The sequence below is a fragment of the Notolepis coatsorum genome, assembly GCF_963971535.1.
Source record: "Notolepis coatsorum genome assembly, chromosome: 10".
Taxonomy (NCBI): Eukaryota; Metazoa; Chordata; class Actinopteri; order Aulopiformes; family Paralepididae; genus Notolepis; species Notolepis coatsorum.
Genome location: NC_140174.1, coordinates 115,004,435 through 115,021,507, shown reverse-complemented (window position 1 = coordinate 115,021,507; position 17,073 = coordinate 115,004,435). Strand labels below are relative to the sequence as shown.

Below are 17,073 nucleotides of genomic sequence, written 5' to 3'. Positions count from 1 at the left end.
GGTTCCACTCTACATTATGAAGAGTGTCTAAAAAAAAAAGCTATATACATTGTGTATGTGTGAACCAGCAAGGCGAGACTTCTGACTCCTCTCTCCTCTGCTCTCCTCTGCTCTGCTCTCTCCTCTCTCCTCGACCCTCTCCTCTCCTCTGCTCTCTCCTCTCCTCTGCTCTCTCCTCTCTCCTCTGCTCTCTCCTCTCCTCTCTCCTCTGCTCTCTCCTCTCTTCTGCTCTCTCCTCTCCTCTCTCCTCTCCTCTGCTCTCCCCCCCCTCTCCTCTCCTCCTCTCCTCTCCTCCTCTCCTCTCCTCTCCTCTCCTCTCCTCTCCTCTCCTCTCCTCTCCTCTCCTCTCCTCTCTCTGCTCTCTCCTCTCCTCTCTCCTCTGCTCTCTCCTATCCTCCTCTCTTCTCTCCCCTCTTCTCCTCCCCTCTACTCTACTCCTCTCCTCTTTTCTCCTCTTCTCATCTCTTCTTTCTTCTCTCCTCTTCTCTCCTCTCCTTCCCTCCTATCCTCTCTTCTCTCTCCTCTCCTCTCCTCTGCTCTGCTCTCTCCTCTCCTCCTCTGCTCTCTCTCTGCTCTCTCCTCTCCAGGTCGAGCTGGAGAACGCCCGCCTGCGCAGCCTCAACCTCTCCCTGTCGGAGGCTCTCGTGGCGTCTGCGTCAGGCGGCCTGGAGGACGAGGCCGTCCTGGAGAGCATCGAGACGTCCTTCAACAAGTTCCACGCCTTCCTGGACCTGCTGAAGGATGCCGGGTACGCACGTGTGTGTGTGTGTGGTGGTGTGTGGTGTGAGTGTGGTGGTGTGTGTTGTGTGGTGTGTGTGGTGTGGTGTGGTGTGTGTGTGGTGTGTGTGTGTGTGTGTGGTGTGTTTCCAGCCTCTGTATCGCTCTCAGAGTGAAGAAAGAACAGGGGAGAAAACTCTTATTTGACCAGAGCTGGTGAGGAAGTAGCAGAGTTTTGTTTTGTTTCAGCTTGAAATTATCCCAAACTTTGGTCACTTCCTGTTGTTTTCTCCGTCTCTTCCCTCCATCCGTCAAATCACGTCTTCTTAAAGGAACACGTCAACATTATTGTGAATCTGCTTACTGTCTTCTCCAGAGTCAGACAAGAAGATAGATACCAGTTTCCTCTCTGTATGTTCAGTAGAAAGCTATCCGGCTGCAAGCTAACCTAGCTTAGCACAAATTGAATGGAAGCAGATACGGACCAGCTAGCTTAGCTGTTGGCCAAAATCACGTCTCCTAGAGTTCAAAGCTAGGCGGCCCACCCAGGTAAACGCTCACCCGCCCAGGTGGTCACGGTGACTTTGTGGCTGTGGTTGTTCTTCTTCTCTGTTCTTCTTTTCGCGGGCGTCCAGAATGTTTCCGCAGAGGGCGGAGCAAAGCGAACATTAGACAAGAGAGAAGGCAGTAGGGGTGGGACGATGCATCGATCCAGATCGATAAATCGATCTAATTATCAATGATCTAATAGGATCGATGCAACGTAAAAAGATCGCTTCATATCGATACTCTTATTTTGAAAATCCCGTGGCGAGGTCATCACGCGAGATGTGAAAACAAACCATCTGGCAGAGTCAACAACAGCAGTAGCACGTGAAACGCCTGTGTGTAGACGTTACAGCAGGGCTCCAGAGTGCGCCTATTTTGCAACCCGAAATAAGTCCCTGCTTTTCCCCCCTGCAACAGGTCAAATGCATCTAACATGCTTTGCATCCTTGCCATTCCTTTATGCCCACGTCACGTTAAAGACCTAAACTAACGTTAGCTGTTCACGCTAACTAAGCTAAGCTAACCCTGCTCAGAGGTATAGAGAAAAACAGCAGAGTCCATTAGTGAGGAAGGGGGGGGGGATGCTGAACCTCTCTCTCTCTCTACGTTCAATGATTTTAAGTAGCAAAACGTTACACTATAAAACGAATTAGATAGTTGATGATAATAAACATTTAACTGGTGCCAGTGTATGGCAGCCATTGAGCCCCAGGGTTGGTGCTACCAGTGGTGGTGACGGAGGTTCCACCCTACATTATGAAGAGTGTCTAAAAAAAAGCTATATACATTGTGTATGTGTGAACCAGCAAGGCGAGTAATGTATATACACTCTTTTCTGGACACTTTTTGTATCACAAACAGTACTGTATTTGCAAATCTGGTATGTCATAAATGTATAGATGTAGCAGTACTGTCTATCTGTATGTCATGTGTGTCATATATGTTATGATTAATTGAAAATGGGGGACCCTGATGTAAACAAGACGAAAGTCTTTCTCTGGTCTGCATCCCCTTAACAATTGTATGTATTGAGCTGTACTGTACTGTACCCATTCTGCAATCTGTTAATAAAGTTTTCAATCAATCAATCAATCAACTTCATTAGCTGAAATATTCTAAAATCATTAACACATTGTCTGCCACGCAGTTTGCCCATCTTATACCACTCTCTGCCAGTGCTGTAACCCTATGGAGTCGCTCACCTTCTTTGCAGGGCTATAACTTTTTAAATATTATAGCTATATCGACATTACTATGGCCCATTCAACATCGGGTATCTATCGTTCCGGATGTGGGAACGTTATATTTTTCCATTCATACATTGTCGTGTTAGTACCGTCGTGAATATAAGTATGTTTTTAGAGCAGTAATTCCTAGAATGCGAGTTATAGGCCCGACGCATATTATACATAATCGATTGGCGTTTCGTTCCTATACACGCTATATTAAAAAATTCAAATGCATATGATTGCTATACATTATGCTCCATCATGCGTGAAGGAAAGGGGGGGGGTCATTTATGATTCCTTGATTGTCAGTAACGGCTTTCTTTAGTACAACATACGTTGATCAGATGGATTGCAATGAAATAAATGCGCAATCGAGCTGGAATTAACGTTAGATTCCTCTTACCTGTAGCCGATGAGTCTGGAGGAAAAGAAATCCAATTATTTGATTTTGATCTGCTAGATCCATTTTCCGTTTGTACGACGCAATAAACGCTGAAAGCATATTGATTCTTGTGTCTCGAAAGCGATCCAATGCCACTCGAGTGTTTGTCTGGATCCACGTAACAAGATAGCTCTGCCGGAAAATTTTCCCCGATGCACAGAGCGCCACATCCGGTTTAGAGTGGAGTGCAACTCGCCCGAAATCAGACAGAGTCCAGCTGGCTCCCGGAGCCTTGCTGGATGAATTATGAATGCCAATAGCGAATAAAGGAAATAACGATCATAAAAACGAGTACACTCGTTGTTGGCGTTATTAGATTGGCGGGCAATAACGAGTATACTAGTTTTTGGCGCAGAACCAGTTAAGTCTGCTAAGGGGACAACAAAATCTATACAGCATAGTATCGTGATATTTTTCGTGTTGATATTGTATTGATACACTGACGAGTATCAATATTTAAAAAAATTATATATATATTTAACAATCCCATTTTGCTGCAATAAACATAATGGGGGTTGAGGTAAACAGACCGAAAACGTTATCTTATTAGTAGGGCTGTCAGTTTATCACATTAATTAGATTAATTAATTACACAGCAAATTATCGCGTTATGACAATTAACTCAAAATTAATTTATATAATTTTTTTTTAAATATATATATATATATTTTTAAATCTCATTCATTCTATAAGAACATAGAATAAACATTCACAAACTATTTTTTTAAATGGTCCATTTGCATGTTCTTGGTATCTGATTCTAGGGACATCTATGGATCTCACGGAATGTATTCCCAGTGTCAGAAATACTGTGTATGTTACTAGGCTTGAGTAAATTGTAATGAACCAAATGAGAATATCAATTCAATTATTTTATTATAATTTTTTTTGACTGTGAATAACACCATGCTAAAATTGACCAGACTTGTATGGTGACTCTAGTTAATATGATAATAATAATAATAGTATGGTGGGGCCTGCAGTGATTGCCACCCCTGGTGTGTAGCTTCATTATCTGGGGTTTTCCAGCTACCAAACTACAAAGATTTCCCAGAAACATTTGTGAGCTCCCGAAACACATCAATGACAAGGATGGAATGTTCCCGACGGAACACATACTGATCTAGAACAAATTCAGTGGTTAGGTGATCTTTATTGACGATACCTGTCTCTGACCAGCCATTATCCATTTCCCAGAAACTAGGCCCTAGAACATGAAACAATAATGAGATGGGCTGTTTGGGGATTTGATTTCACTTTCATTCTGAGGCCCCGTGACACTGCACCTCTATATTTGGGTGTTGGTCAGTGTGTTCACCACGCCACGAGCCACTGACCGCACTATAGACCGTTTTGGTTTCATTCTGACTCAGCCCTCAGATTGGCAGACACCAGACACTATGCACCTGTTGTGGTTCTACTCCGTATGTCTCCATGGCGTGGGTGACGCACCTATCACACCCACCAGGATTTCACATCATAAGCAATGTTTATTTATTTTGCTTCAGCTTTTCAACATACTTTTCTTGTATTTTATTGCAGGACAATTGGGGGAAAGTGACAGTCGCCTGAAGATTGTCGCTTCAATGTTGCAAAGTAACATTAAGTAGCAAAACTGGCCATGAGAATCGGAACCAGTAAAGTTACAAACAGCTTGACCATTTTATGCGGAAATATTGCAAGATTTGTCAAATTTGCAAGCTGTCAAACAAATGTTTGATTAATTGAATTTGCGTTAATTCTTGCAATCACAAGATCGCAAAATCCTGGAGGGACTGACCTATACCACTTTAAATCCTGGAGGGACTGACCTATACCACTTTAAATCCTGGAGGGACTGACCTATACCTCTTTAAATCATGGAGGGACTGACCTATACCACTTTAAATCATGGATGGACTGACCTATACCTCTTTAAATCATGGAGGGACTGACCTATACCTATTTAAATCATGGAGGGACTGACCTATACCACTTTAAATCCTGGAGGGACTGACCTATACCACTTTAAATCATGGAGGGACTGACCTATACCACTTTAAACCCTAAATGGACTGACCTATACCACTTTAAATCATGGAGGGACTGACCTATACCACTTTAAATCCCAGGGGGACTGACCTATACCACTTTAAATCATGGAGGGACTGACCTATACCACTTTAAATCATGGAGGGACTGACCTATACCACTTTAAATCCTGGAGGAACTGACCTATACCTCTTTAAATCCTGGATGGACTGATCTATACCACTTTAAATCATGGAGGGACTGACCTATACCACTTTAAATTCTGGATGGACTGACCTATACCTCTTTAAATCATGGAGGGACTGACCTATACCTATTTAAATCATGGAGGGACTGGCCTATACAACTTTTTCACTGCTAATACAGATTCTGAGTACGAGCCTTTGAAGCTTTGGCGGAAACAGATTACTGATCCAATCCATTAGTTTTAAGTTGAGACTTAGGCCATTCTTTTGGGGTCATTGGACAGAAATGATTTCGATCTCCTCATGAAACCAGCTCAAAGCTGGGCTTTTTGCTGCAACAAGGGGCAGAGTAAAAGCCATCTTCTAGAGCAGGGGTGGGCAATTATTTTTCCCGGGGGGCCGAATGAGCAACTGAAAATATGTTGGAGGGCCGGGCCAAAATTCCAAACTCAATTATGCATAAAATACATTTTATTTCTATATAAAAAGCAGTAAATAGCATTGTTTTGACCCCTGGTAAGAGTGTATGTTATTATTTGGCAATTAAAAGGTGAGGTTAGCTTTCAAAAATATCATTTATTCAAATAGAATTTATTTCCAAAATGATAAACAAAATGTGAAACATTAATAACAAAGGGCATGTATGAAAAAGTGCTATACAAATAAAGTTATTATTTTGAGTTTCATATACTATTGAAACAAGGATTTTCTTAGCTTTCTAAAGACATCACATCATCTTATAGCCAAAATAAACAAGACATGTCACTGAACTGTGTAAAGAAAAGTGTCCCAGTAGCCTTTTTTACTTTACATGCCTATATTAAACATTTAATGTTTTCAGAACTGTGCAAAAAAAAGAAGAAAAAAAAGATCAAGTGTCCCATTTCACTTGTTATATTTCCACATTTTAGTGTTCTTCAGCTTTTTTTTTTTCATTCAGTGTGATAAATCCAGTCTCTGTTGAGCTTTAACAAGTCCATCAAAGTCAGGTTGCATGTCTGAGGTGGAGATGCGAAGCACAGCTGCCAAATGTTCATCAGTGAGAGAGGATCTGTACCTGGACTTGGTAAATGTCATGACTGAGAATGTCTGTTCACATATAGGTGGATCCAAAGAGAACCAACATCTTCTGAGCATATCTCCTCATGTTTGGAAAGTTCTCCTCCTTGAGAGCAGAGTAGAACTCTAGCAGTGATGCTGACTTAAAGTGCTCTTTCAGTAGTGAATCAGACTGCAGGTCAATGAGTTCAAGCTGAACATCAGTGGGTGCACTATCAACACTGCAGGTAAAGGGAGAGGAAACCAGCTGCATTTCATCCTCAACCTTTTTGAAATCTTGAAAACGCCTTGAAAATTCATCATGCAGTGCTCCCAACATGGATGAGTACCTGGGCCGGTGATCAGCTGAAGGTTTGACTTCTTTCAGGGTTTTCATGTGTTTGAGATTGTTGCTGCCTAGTTGCCTTGAAATTAATTGCAACTTTGTCATGAAGGCTTTCACATGGCTATGCATTTCATGAGCAAAAATGTCCTTGCCCTGCAGTTGTGTGTTCAGTAGGGATGGGTACCGTTCACATTTGAACCGATACGGTACCGGTACCTGTGAATCAATACCGGTACACAACGGTACCTTTTTTCTGTACTTTAGTCTCAAAAAATGTAATCTACCTACAGTACCTCAGTTGTGAAAAAAGAAATCCAAACTTCAAATAACCACACTTTCGACCGTTTTCGGCTTGCCCCGACTGCTTTGTTGTTGAATCAAGTCAAATCCTAGGTAAGCGTATATTGTGCGTGTGAACGTTGACATGAAAAGAAAAAAAGTAAAAAAAAAAAAGTAAAAAAAAAACATTAAAAAAGAATATATAAAAAAAAAAAAATTATTATCATGTAATCTTTCGCGTGCCGGTCAGAATCATCCGGCCCGCGGGCCATACAATGCCCAGGTCTGTTCTAGAGCATAAATCCATGAGATGGACTGTTCACACTTCTGGGGTTTGATTTCACTTTCGTTCTGAGCAAGTGTAAAGCTGGGCCTTTCTATCTGGGTGTTGGTCAGTTGGCAGCCACTACAAGAAGGGGGCCGCACTGGAAATATTTTCGGTTTCATTCCAACTCATCGTGTCCCCCGTTGGCATACACTGCACCTGGTTTTGTTTTGACCAGTTTTCATTTTGTATTTCTTAGAAGTGTTTTGTGATTATTGTGACCCAAAATGCTTCATTTGGCTTCAGCTTTTCTCAAGAATGGCAACTTTTATTGTATTTTATTGCTGGATTTGGTTGAATTTAGCAAAGTCTTGTAAGGACTGACTTATACCACTTTAAATCCTGGAGGGACTGACCTATACCACTTTAAATCATGGAGGGACTGACCTATACCACTTTAAATCCTGGAGGGACTGACCTATACCACTTTAAATCATGGAGGGACTGACCTATACCACTTTAAATCATGGATGGACTGACCTATACCACTTTAAATCCTGGAGGGACTGACCTATACCACTTTAAATCCTGGAGGGACTGACTTATACCACTTTAAATCCTGGAGGGACTGACCTATACCACTTTAAACACTGACCTATACCACTTTAAATCATGGAGGGACTGACCTATACCACTTTAAATCCTGGAGGCACTGACCTATACCACTTTAAATCCTGGATGGACTGACCTATACCACTTTTTCACTGCTAATACAGATTCTGAGTACGAACCTTTGAAGCTTTGACTGATACAGATTACTGATCCAATCCATTGGTTTTAAGTTGAGACGTAGGCCATTCTTTTGGGGTCATTGGACAAAAATTATTGAGATCTAGTCATGATACCAGCTCAAAGCTGGGCTTTTTGCCGCAACAAGGGGCAGAGTAAAAGCCATCTAGAGCATAAATCCATGAGATGGACTGTTGACACTTCTGGGGTTTGATTTCACTTTCGTTGTGAGGAAGCTCCTTACCGGAAGATGGTACCCCTCTTCAACCTGCCTGACTCATCTCAGTCAGTCATAGTAGTCTCCCTCCTACAATCGTTTGACCTGACTCCCACTGCCATGCCTCCCACCCACAAAGCAGGCAACTCCTTGGATCTCATATTTTCCCGTAACTCCAGCATCATTAACACCACGAAAGGGCCTACCTGGAAGAGGTAGAGAACCTGTCACAGTGGTGTCAGGAGAACTGCCTCTCCCTGAACGTCAGCAAAACAAAAGAGATGATTGTGGACTTCAGGAGGTCGGGGGTCAAGGACTACAGCCCCCTCAGCATCGACGGGGCACCGGTTGAGAGAGTGAACAGTTTCAAGTACCTCGGAGCCCACATATCCGAGGATTTGACATGGACCACACACATTGACAGTGTTGTGAAGAAGGCACGACAACGCCTCTACTTCCTCAGGCGCCTAAGGATGTTCCAAGTCAGTCAGAAGATCCTTAGGAACTTCTACTCATGTACAATAGAGAGCATCCTGACTGGCAACATCACCTCCTGGTTTGGGAATAGCACTGCACAAGACCGTAGCAGACTACAAAGAGTGACACGTTCAGCCGAACGCACAATTGGAGGGGGGCTTCCCACCCTCCAGAACATTTACAACAAGCGGTGCAAGGGGAAGGCTAAGAGAATTATTAAGGACTCGAGCCACCCGAACAACTGCCTCTTTGAACTGCTGCGGTCAGGCAAGCGATACCGGAGTCTTAAGGCGAGCACAGAAAGACTCAGAAGAAGCTTCTATCCCCAGGCCATGAATGAATGAATGAATGAAAACTTTATTAACAGATTGCAGAATGGGTACAGTACAGTACAGCTCAATACATACAATTGTTAAGGGGATGCAGACCAGAGAAAGACTTTCGTCTTGTTTACATCAGGGTCCCCCATTTTCAATTCATCGTAACATATATGACATACATGACATACAGATAGACAGTACTGCTACATCTATACATTTATGACATACCAGATTTGCAATTACAGTACTGTTTGTGATACAAAAAGAGTCCAGAAAGAAAAGAGTATATACATTAGGCGTAGAAACTGTACATTGGATTGGGTAGGTGGGGGTGGGGGGGGGACTGTACATTGGAGGTGGTTGGGTGGGGGGGGGGTAGGAGGGGTGGGTGGGGGACACTGTACAACTGTACAAACAACACTGTACATTGGATTATTGACAAGACCATACTTGGTAATTTACTGTACATTGGAGGGGGTTGTGTTCGGACATTTACAGGGGCCAGTTTCGAGTTGCAGTCTCCCTTAGGTGTTTTTTGAGAGTGTTTTTGAAAGTGGGTAGTGATTCACATTCCTTTACAGCTTTGGGTAGGGCGTTCCACATTGATGTGGCATAATTGCGAAACGTGTTTAGTCCCTTGTTTGAGCCGAATCTGGGTTTAACATGATTTGTGGAGCTCCCTCTGGTGTTGTGATCGTGGTATTCACTGACCTTTGGGAAGTATTTTGTCATGTACATGGGTACCTTGGTCGTGTAGTGTATCTTGTAGACCAGGCCCATTGCAAGTTGCTGTACTCTGTCGTCTACTCTAAGCCATCCTAGGTTGTCAAAGTGGGCAGGGGTGAGGTGGGTTCTAGGAGTAAGGTCAAGCAGTAGTCTGACCAGTTTGTTTTGAGATGTTTGTAATTTTGTTTTTAGCGCCTTTGAGGTGCTTTGGTACCATGAGGTGCAAGCATAGTCGTAGTACCCTTGAATGAGTGCTCCTGCTAGAGTCTTCAGGGTATTCTTGTTTACCAGTGAGGAGATCCGGTACAAGAATCGTGTTCGTTGGTTGACTTTTTTTATTACATTGGATGCCATTTTGTCACAGGAAAGATTTGCCTCTAGGATGGAACCCATCCAGCCATCAGGCTGCTAAACGAACAATAAACACTATGCAACAACCATCAAATGCTCACAGCACACACACCCACACGCACACACTCACTTAAACAAACAAACACACTGCAGCACCCACTCTCCACACTTTAGATCACACAAACACACTTTATATTTATTGATAAAGGATTTGCACTACAACTCGTACACCTACTGTAAATTGTACCTAAATTGCACATCATCCTATTTCTGCCTTGCACTATATAGTATTGTATATTAGTACACTACACAGTATTGTATATTATATGGTAACTCAGTTACGTCTACTCTGCATCGAACATTGTACATATGTCTATATTGAACACTGTGACCTCATTTTTTGACTTCTAATTTACATGCTATACTATGCTATTTTATTTCATACTTATCTTGTCTTGCACAGTCTCTGGAGCGTAACAGTAAGAAGCATTTTGTATAAAAGTATTCTGTACTTCTGTATGACAACTATTAAAGAAACTTGAAACGGTAACTCCCCTACATGTATCTGACCATTCCTTCATATCCTTCTCACTAACTCTCATGCTTAACCGAAAGGTCTTCACCCCAACTCAAACAGTCTCACTCAGACGCAACCTGCCCTCCCTATCCCCCTCCACCCTCTCCTCTGACATACTATCCGCTCTACCTTTGAGTGACACCTTCTCTGCTCTCTCCACAGAGATGGCAACCTCCACCCTCCTTTCAGCCCTTGCAACCACCTTCAACAAGCTCTGTCCCCTCGTTGAGAAACCTGCCCGCCGTTCCCCACCCAGTCCATGGCTGACAGATCCAGTGAGAGAACAAAGACAGGTCCTGAGAGCAGCTGAAAGGAAGTATAGAAAGTCACGCCTCTGACATCGACACATATCACAACCTCTTGTTAACATTCTCCAAAACCATCACTAATGCCAAAGCTTCTTTCTTCCACCATAGGATCGAGGCCTCTGCCAAGAATCTTCGCAAACTGCATGCTACCATGTCCTCCCTCCTCATCTTTCTCTGCCGAAGACTTTGCGATCTTCTTTGAGGAAAAAGTGGAGAACATCCACAGCTCCTTCTCCCAACCCCCACCCATTCCAAATGCTGAATCGAGAACCTCATCCTTCACTCTGTCATCTTTCTCTCCCATTACAGAAGCAGAGACCCTGACACTGGTAACGTCGAACCGTCCGACTACTTGCCAGCTGGACCAGCTACCCTCCCCACTCCTCCAGACCATAGCACCAGACATTCTCCCATTCCTAACGGCAACCATCAACTCCTCACTCAACTCGGGGGTGGTCCCCACCTCCCTAAAACAAGCCAGAGTCACGCTGCTCATAAAAAAAAAAACCCTGAACCCTACCGTCATAGGCAACTACCGTCCTGTCTCTCTTCTCTCCTTCCTTTCTAAAACACTTGAACGTGCTGTATCCAACCAACTTACTGCTTATCTCTTACAGAATGACCTCCTAGACCCTAATCAGTCAGGCTTCAGGACTGGTCACTCCACAGAGACAGCCCTCATTGCGGTCACAGAGGCACTTCACTTAGCAAAAGCGAAAGGCCTCTCCTCTGTCCTGATTCTCCTAGATCTATCTGCAGCCTTCGACACAGTCAACCACCAGATCCTCCTTGCGGCCCTCGCCAGAATGGGAGTGGCTGGCTCTGCGCTGACATGGCTGTCATCATACCTCAATGACCGCTCCTACCAAGTGTCATGGAGAGGGACCCTGTCGGCCAACCCGCCCCCTGCGGACGGGTGTCCCCCAGGGTTCGGTTTTAGGACCCCTTCTCTTCTCCCTCTACACTAAATCACTGGGTAACATTATCACGTCTCATGGCTTCTCCTACCATTGTTATGCCGACGATACTCAACTCTTCCTCTCCTTCCCTCCCTCAGATATCCACGTCTCTGAGCGGATCTCGGCCTGTCTGTCCGACATCTCCGCCTGGATGACGACCAACCACCTCAAACTGAACCTAAGCTAAACAGAATTGCTCCACCTGCCGGCCAAATCCTCCCCCCTAACCGACCTTTCAATCACAGTCGAGAATGCAGCTGTGACTGCGTCCCCGACCGCCAAGAACCTTGGTGTTGTCCTTGACGACCAGTCGAACTTCTCTGCTCACATCGCAGCGACGACCAGAACCTGCCGATTCCTCCTGAGCAACGTCAGAAGGATCCGCCCCTTCCTGACAAAAGAAGCCATCCAACTCCTCGTCCAATCAACAGTCATCTCCCGCCTCGACTACTGCAACGCACTGCTCGCTGGCCTCCCGGCCACTACCACTAAGCCTCTTCAACTCATTCAGAACGCAGCGGCCCGCCTGATCTCAAACCTACCGAAGTCGGCCCATGTCACCCCACTTCTTAGGGACCTGCACTGGCTCCCCATTGCTGCACGAATGCGCTTCAAGGCCCTCGACCTAGCATACCGTGCGGCAAAGGGAACCGCTCCCGCCTACCTCCGGTCAATGGTCTCTAACTACACACCCTCAAGACCCCTACGCTCTGCATCTTCTGGCCGCCTCAGACCTACTCCTATCCAAGCTCCGGGAGGGTCATGAAAGAGAAGTCGCCTATTCTCAGTCCTTGCCCCACAATGGTGGAATGAACTACCCACCCCAGTTAGGACAGCCGAATCACGTCCAATCTTTCGCCGTCGACTAAAGACGCACTTCAACCATTATCTGAATAAAAAAAATAAAAAAATATATATATATATCTAACCCTAACTAACCGTACTGTCATGCACTTGTCCTAATAAACTAACCTACACTGTAGCACTCAACACTTTGATGAACATTGTTGCTCAGCTGATAGAGTTGTGCCCTTCCTGATGGCTTGTCGTACAGAACTTGTAAGTCGCTTTGGATAAAAGCGTCAGCTGAATGACTAAATGTAAATGTGATTATTAATAGACAGGACAATGGAGACAGGGAACCAGGCAGACGCACAGACAGAGAACATAAGAACACCTCAGACACACAACACAACAGCAAAGTAACTCAGAGAGCGAAAAGGTGGGTTTTAAGCAAGGCCTTAAAAGTCTGTAAGGTGTTGGCAGACTTGATGTTGAAAGGGAGCTTATTCCACAGTGTTGCGGCGCCATCACTGCAAAAACCCGGTAACCCTTGTGTTGTTGACTTGTACGAGCTGGCGCCGGGGCCACGGGCGGTCCCATTGTTGTGGGTTTTTAAGAGGTTTGTTACGTCTCAGCGCTCACTCTGTCCACCCTGTTCCAGTGTGGAATGTCTGGTTGTATTTACTCGTACTGTATGACTCTGAACTCTAGTCTATACCCACCTACTGCTTTCACTGTCTACAACTGCCCTACACCCCAGCAGGGGGCCTTTCTGTGTGGAGTTTGCATGTTCTCCCTGACATGTGTTTGCGTGGGTTTCCTCCAGGTACTCCGGTTTCCTCCCACACCATGAAGACATGCATGTTATAGGCAGGGACTACAGATGGAAACTAGCTCATTAGCTAATTCTGGCACATTTACATTGATGTGGAAACTGAATATGTTGATTAATGTGCACTGTCCCTGGGTAAAAACTTAAACTTGAACTTAACTACACTGTAATCATAGTGATCATATAATCTTAACTACATACCTCATACTATTGTCTACCAGTGTTGGGCAAGTTACTTTAAAAAAGTAACTAGTTACAGTTACTAGTTACTTCTTCCAAAAAGTAACTAAATTGCTTACTTAGTTACAAATTATAAAAGTAACTAGTTACTTCAGAAAGTAACTATTGCGTTTTTTTTTTTTATCTACCTTTTCTCCCATTTTCAATTTTTCTCCGATCCCAATTTCGTATCGTCCAATTCTACCCTCCCCTGTCTCGAACGTTGTTAGGCCATGCCTCCCACAAGCCGGCTGCAATGTGGACTAAGCCTTACATCACATGTCCCCTCCGGTAAGCAGCCGTCGCATCTTTTCACCTGCACAGCGCGATCTCTCAGCATCGGGGGTCTGCGTTTGGAGGGCACGCCGCCCCCATCGCTTCCTGATTCTGCTGCGCAGGCGCACCAACCGACCTGTAGGAGTCGCTGTCCACAACGTCCGATCCCCACCCATAAGCTTCCCACCCCCTAATACTGCCAATTGTATTAGTATGAACGACCAGCCAAGCTGATAGCAATGCGGAGAGCTGGGCTCGAACCCAGCGTCTCCTCCATTGGTGGTGAGCGCCTTGCCCACTGCACCACCTAGCCGCCAGACTATTGCGTTACTTTCAAGTAAATTTTTTACATAAACAACATACACAAATCTAAACTATTTTAATGTTGCTGTGGGACAAAGTGAGACTAGCCTCCAATCAAATGCCATGTATGTAGATATTATAATATGTATTGCCCCTCAACAGGCCACAACTGGACAACATTAAATTATGCTTAAGCACTATACCAAAAATAAATAACAAATATATACTGATTGATTGAACATTTTAATGAACATATTGCAGAATGGGTACAGTACAGTACAGCTCAATACACACAATTGTTAAGGGGATGCAGACCAGAGAAAGACTTTCGTCTTGTTTACATCAGGGTCTCCCATTTTCAATTCATGACATTTATGACACAGATATAAGAATCTAATCTAATCATCTAAACTAATCTAATCATGACATTTAAGACATGCATGACAGACAGATATATATATCTCTGAGCACCTGAAGACTGTGCTATTAAACCAGGAAGGGCAGCACTATGTTGATAAGGCTGTCAGCACTGGCAGTAGAGCCTCCACTACTGTATAGTGCCCTGTGCTGCAACACAACTAACACAAGAGTGAACAAAAAACGCTCATGGACCCGCGGTCTGTCGTTGACTGTGACTCGCTTGTGTTGTCGCTGTGTGTCAGACTGCCTGCTTCCGAACACCCGCCCACCTCTACCTCTGATTGGCTTACCATGACATTTTACTCAACCTCAGCCAATCGTCAGCATGTATGCGCTGGTCTCGTGCACTGCCCACTAACCAAGGAAGGACAGAATGCCTCTCGGCGCAGAGATCTGTCTGATGAAAAAAACAGCTTCAATCATAGTAACGCGGCGCATTTTTTGGCATTAACGGTAACAGTGTTATTAAGATTGGAAGAGAAATCCGTTAGATTACTCGTTACTGAAAAAACGAACGCTGTTAGTAATGCCGTTATTTATAACACCGTTATTCCCATCACTGTTGTCTACCCATATACTCTGTATGATAGCATGTACAATATGCTGTATATAGTGCACATATACATTTATTTATATTTACCGTGTATATATATATATATATATATATATATATATATATATATATATATATATATATATACATATCTGTCTGAATATACCTACATAATCCTTCTATAATATACCTACTTATACACCTGTATATAACCCATATACCTCTGTATGATAGCATGTACAATAATGCTGTATATATATATTAGGGATGCTCGATATTGGCTTTTTTACCGATACCGATATACCGATATTGTCCAACTCTTAATTTCCGATACCGATATCAACCGATATCAACCGATACCGATATATGCAGAGTTTAATTTCAGGTAATTAACATTACATATCTCTTGTTGTGGAATTAACACAACATTATGCATACTTTTGACAATAAATAAAATCAGAATTTGTTCTTACTTGCTTGCCTGGGTAAATAAAGGTTATAGAAATATAATATTTAATTTTTTTTGAAAACCGATACCGATATTTCATCTGATATCACATTTTAATGCCGATATTGGCCGATAATATCAGTAGGCTGATAATATCGGACATCCCTAATATATATATTTATTCTTACCGTATCTATCCACATCCATCTGTACATACCTGCACATAAGCCTTTTACATATCTGTAGATATGTCTATACTACTATGCTACTATACTACTACATATCTTGCTAATATGTCTATACTACTATGCTACTATATCCTCAAATAACCTCCTTTCTTTTGCCAATGATTTGAATCAGCATTACAGTAGATTTGATCCTGGACACTATGATACGGCTTGTGACAATGTATGCAGTGCCATTACTGATTATAATTGTATCAAGCTCAATGAGAATGATGTTGCTGCCTGCTTGGCTAGAGTCAGGCCCAGTAAGGCCCTAGGCCCTGGTGGCTAGAGTCAGACCCAGTAAGGCCCCAGGCCCTGATGGCTAGAGTCAGACCCAGTAAGGCCCCAGGCCCTGGTGGCTAGAGTCAGACCCAGTAAGGCCCCAGGCCCTGATGGCTAGAGTCAGACCCAGTAAGGCCCCAGGCCCTGGTGGCTAGAGTCAGACCCAGTAAGGCCCCAGGCCCTGATGGCTAGAGTCAGACCCAGTAAGGCCAAATTCCCACAGTGACTATGGATAGGGAATTTTTTTTATTTTATTACATTTTTCACCACAACACGGATGCATGTACTCTGCCAGCATGTTTAATATTGTTGCTTTTATACGGAATGTACATGTACTAAAGGTTCAAATACAAAGACACTGTACTACAAAAGTACAATGTACAAAGGTAGTAGTATTAAAAATGCCACCCCCTAAATACTAACTAAATATCCCGACGTCAGAGAGCTATGCAAATATTGTGAAATACTTGCTTTTATATATATTCTCATTCTTGACATGGACTGCACTTTTTTACTAAGATTTAATTCAACTTTATTGTTTAAATTTTTTTTTTTAATGTCACAAGCTCATAAAATAAATTTGGGTCGCACATAAATCAGCACGGTCGGTAGGCAACCGGAACCAAACTTTTTTTAAACTATTTCAGTATCTACTTGAGGAACATGTTGTACCTCGGTCATGGAAATAGTCTACAATCATCCCTGTACCTAAAAAGGCTGCGGCCTCCTTACTGAATGATTTCAGACCAGTTGCTCTGACCAGTATTCTGAGTGTATTTACATTTACATTTAGTCATTTAGCTGACGCTTTTATCCAAAGCGACTTACAAGTTCTGTACGACAAGTCATCAGGAAGGGCACAACTCTATCAGCTGAGTAACAATGTTCATCAAAGTGTTGAGTGCTACAGTGTAGGTTAGTTTAT

General features: G+C 43.4%; 1 protein-coding gene across 1 annotated transcript in view; it reads left to right on the top strand.

Moving 5' to 3' along the window:
- cep78 (centrosomal protein 78) overlaps positions 1 to 17,073 on the top strand; it is a 101,731-nt gene that overhangs the window by 54,537 nt on the left and 30,121 nt on the right. The window contains exon 14 of the mRNA XM_084323155.1: positions 588 to 748. Within this exon, the coding sequence (XP_084179281.1) occupies positions 588 to 748 (161 nt within the window). The remainder of the gene's footprint in view (positions 1 to 587; positions 749 to 17,073) is intronic.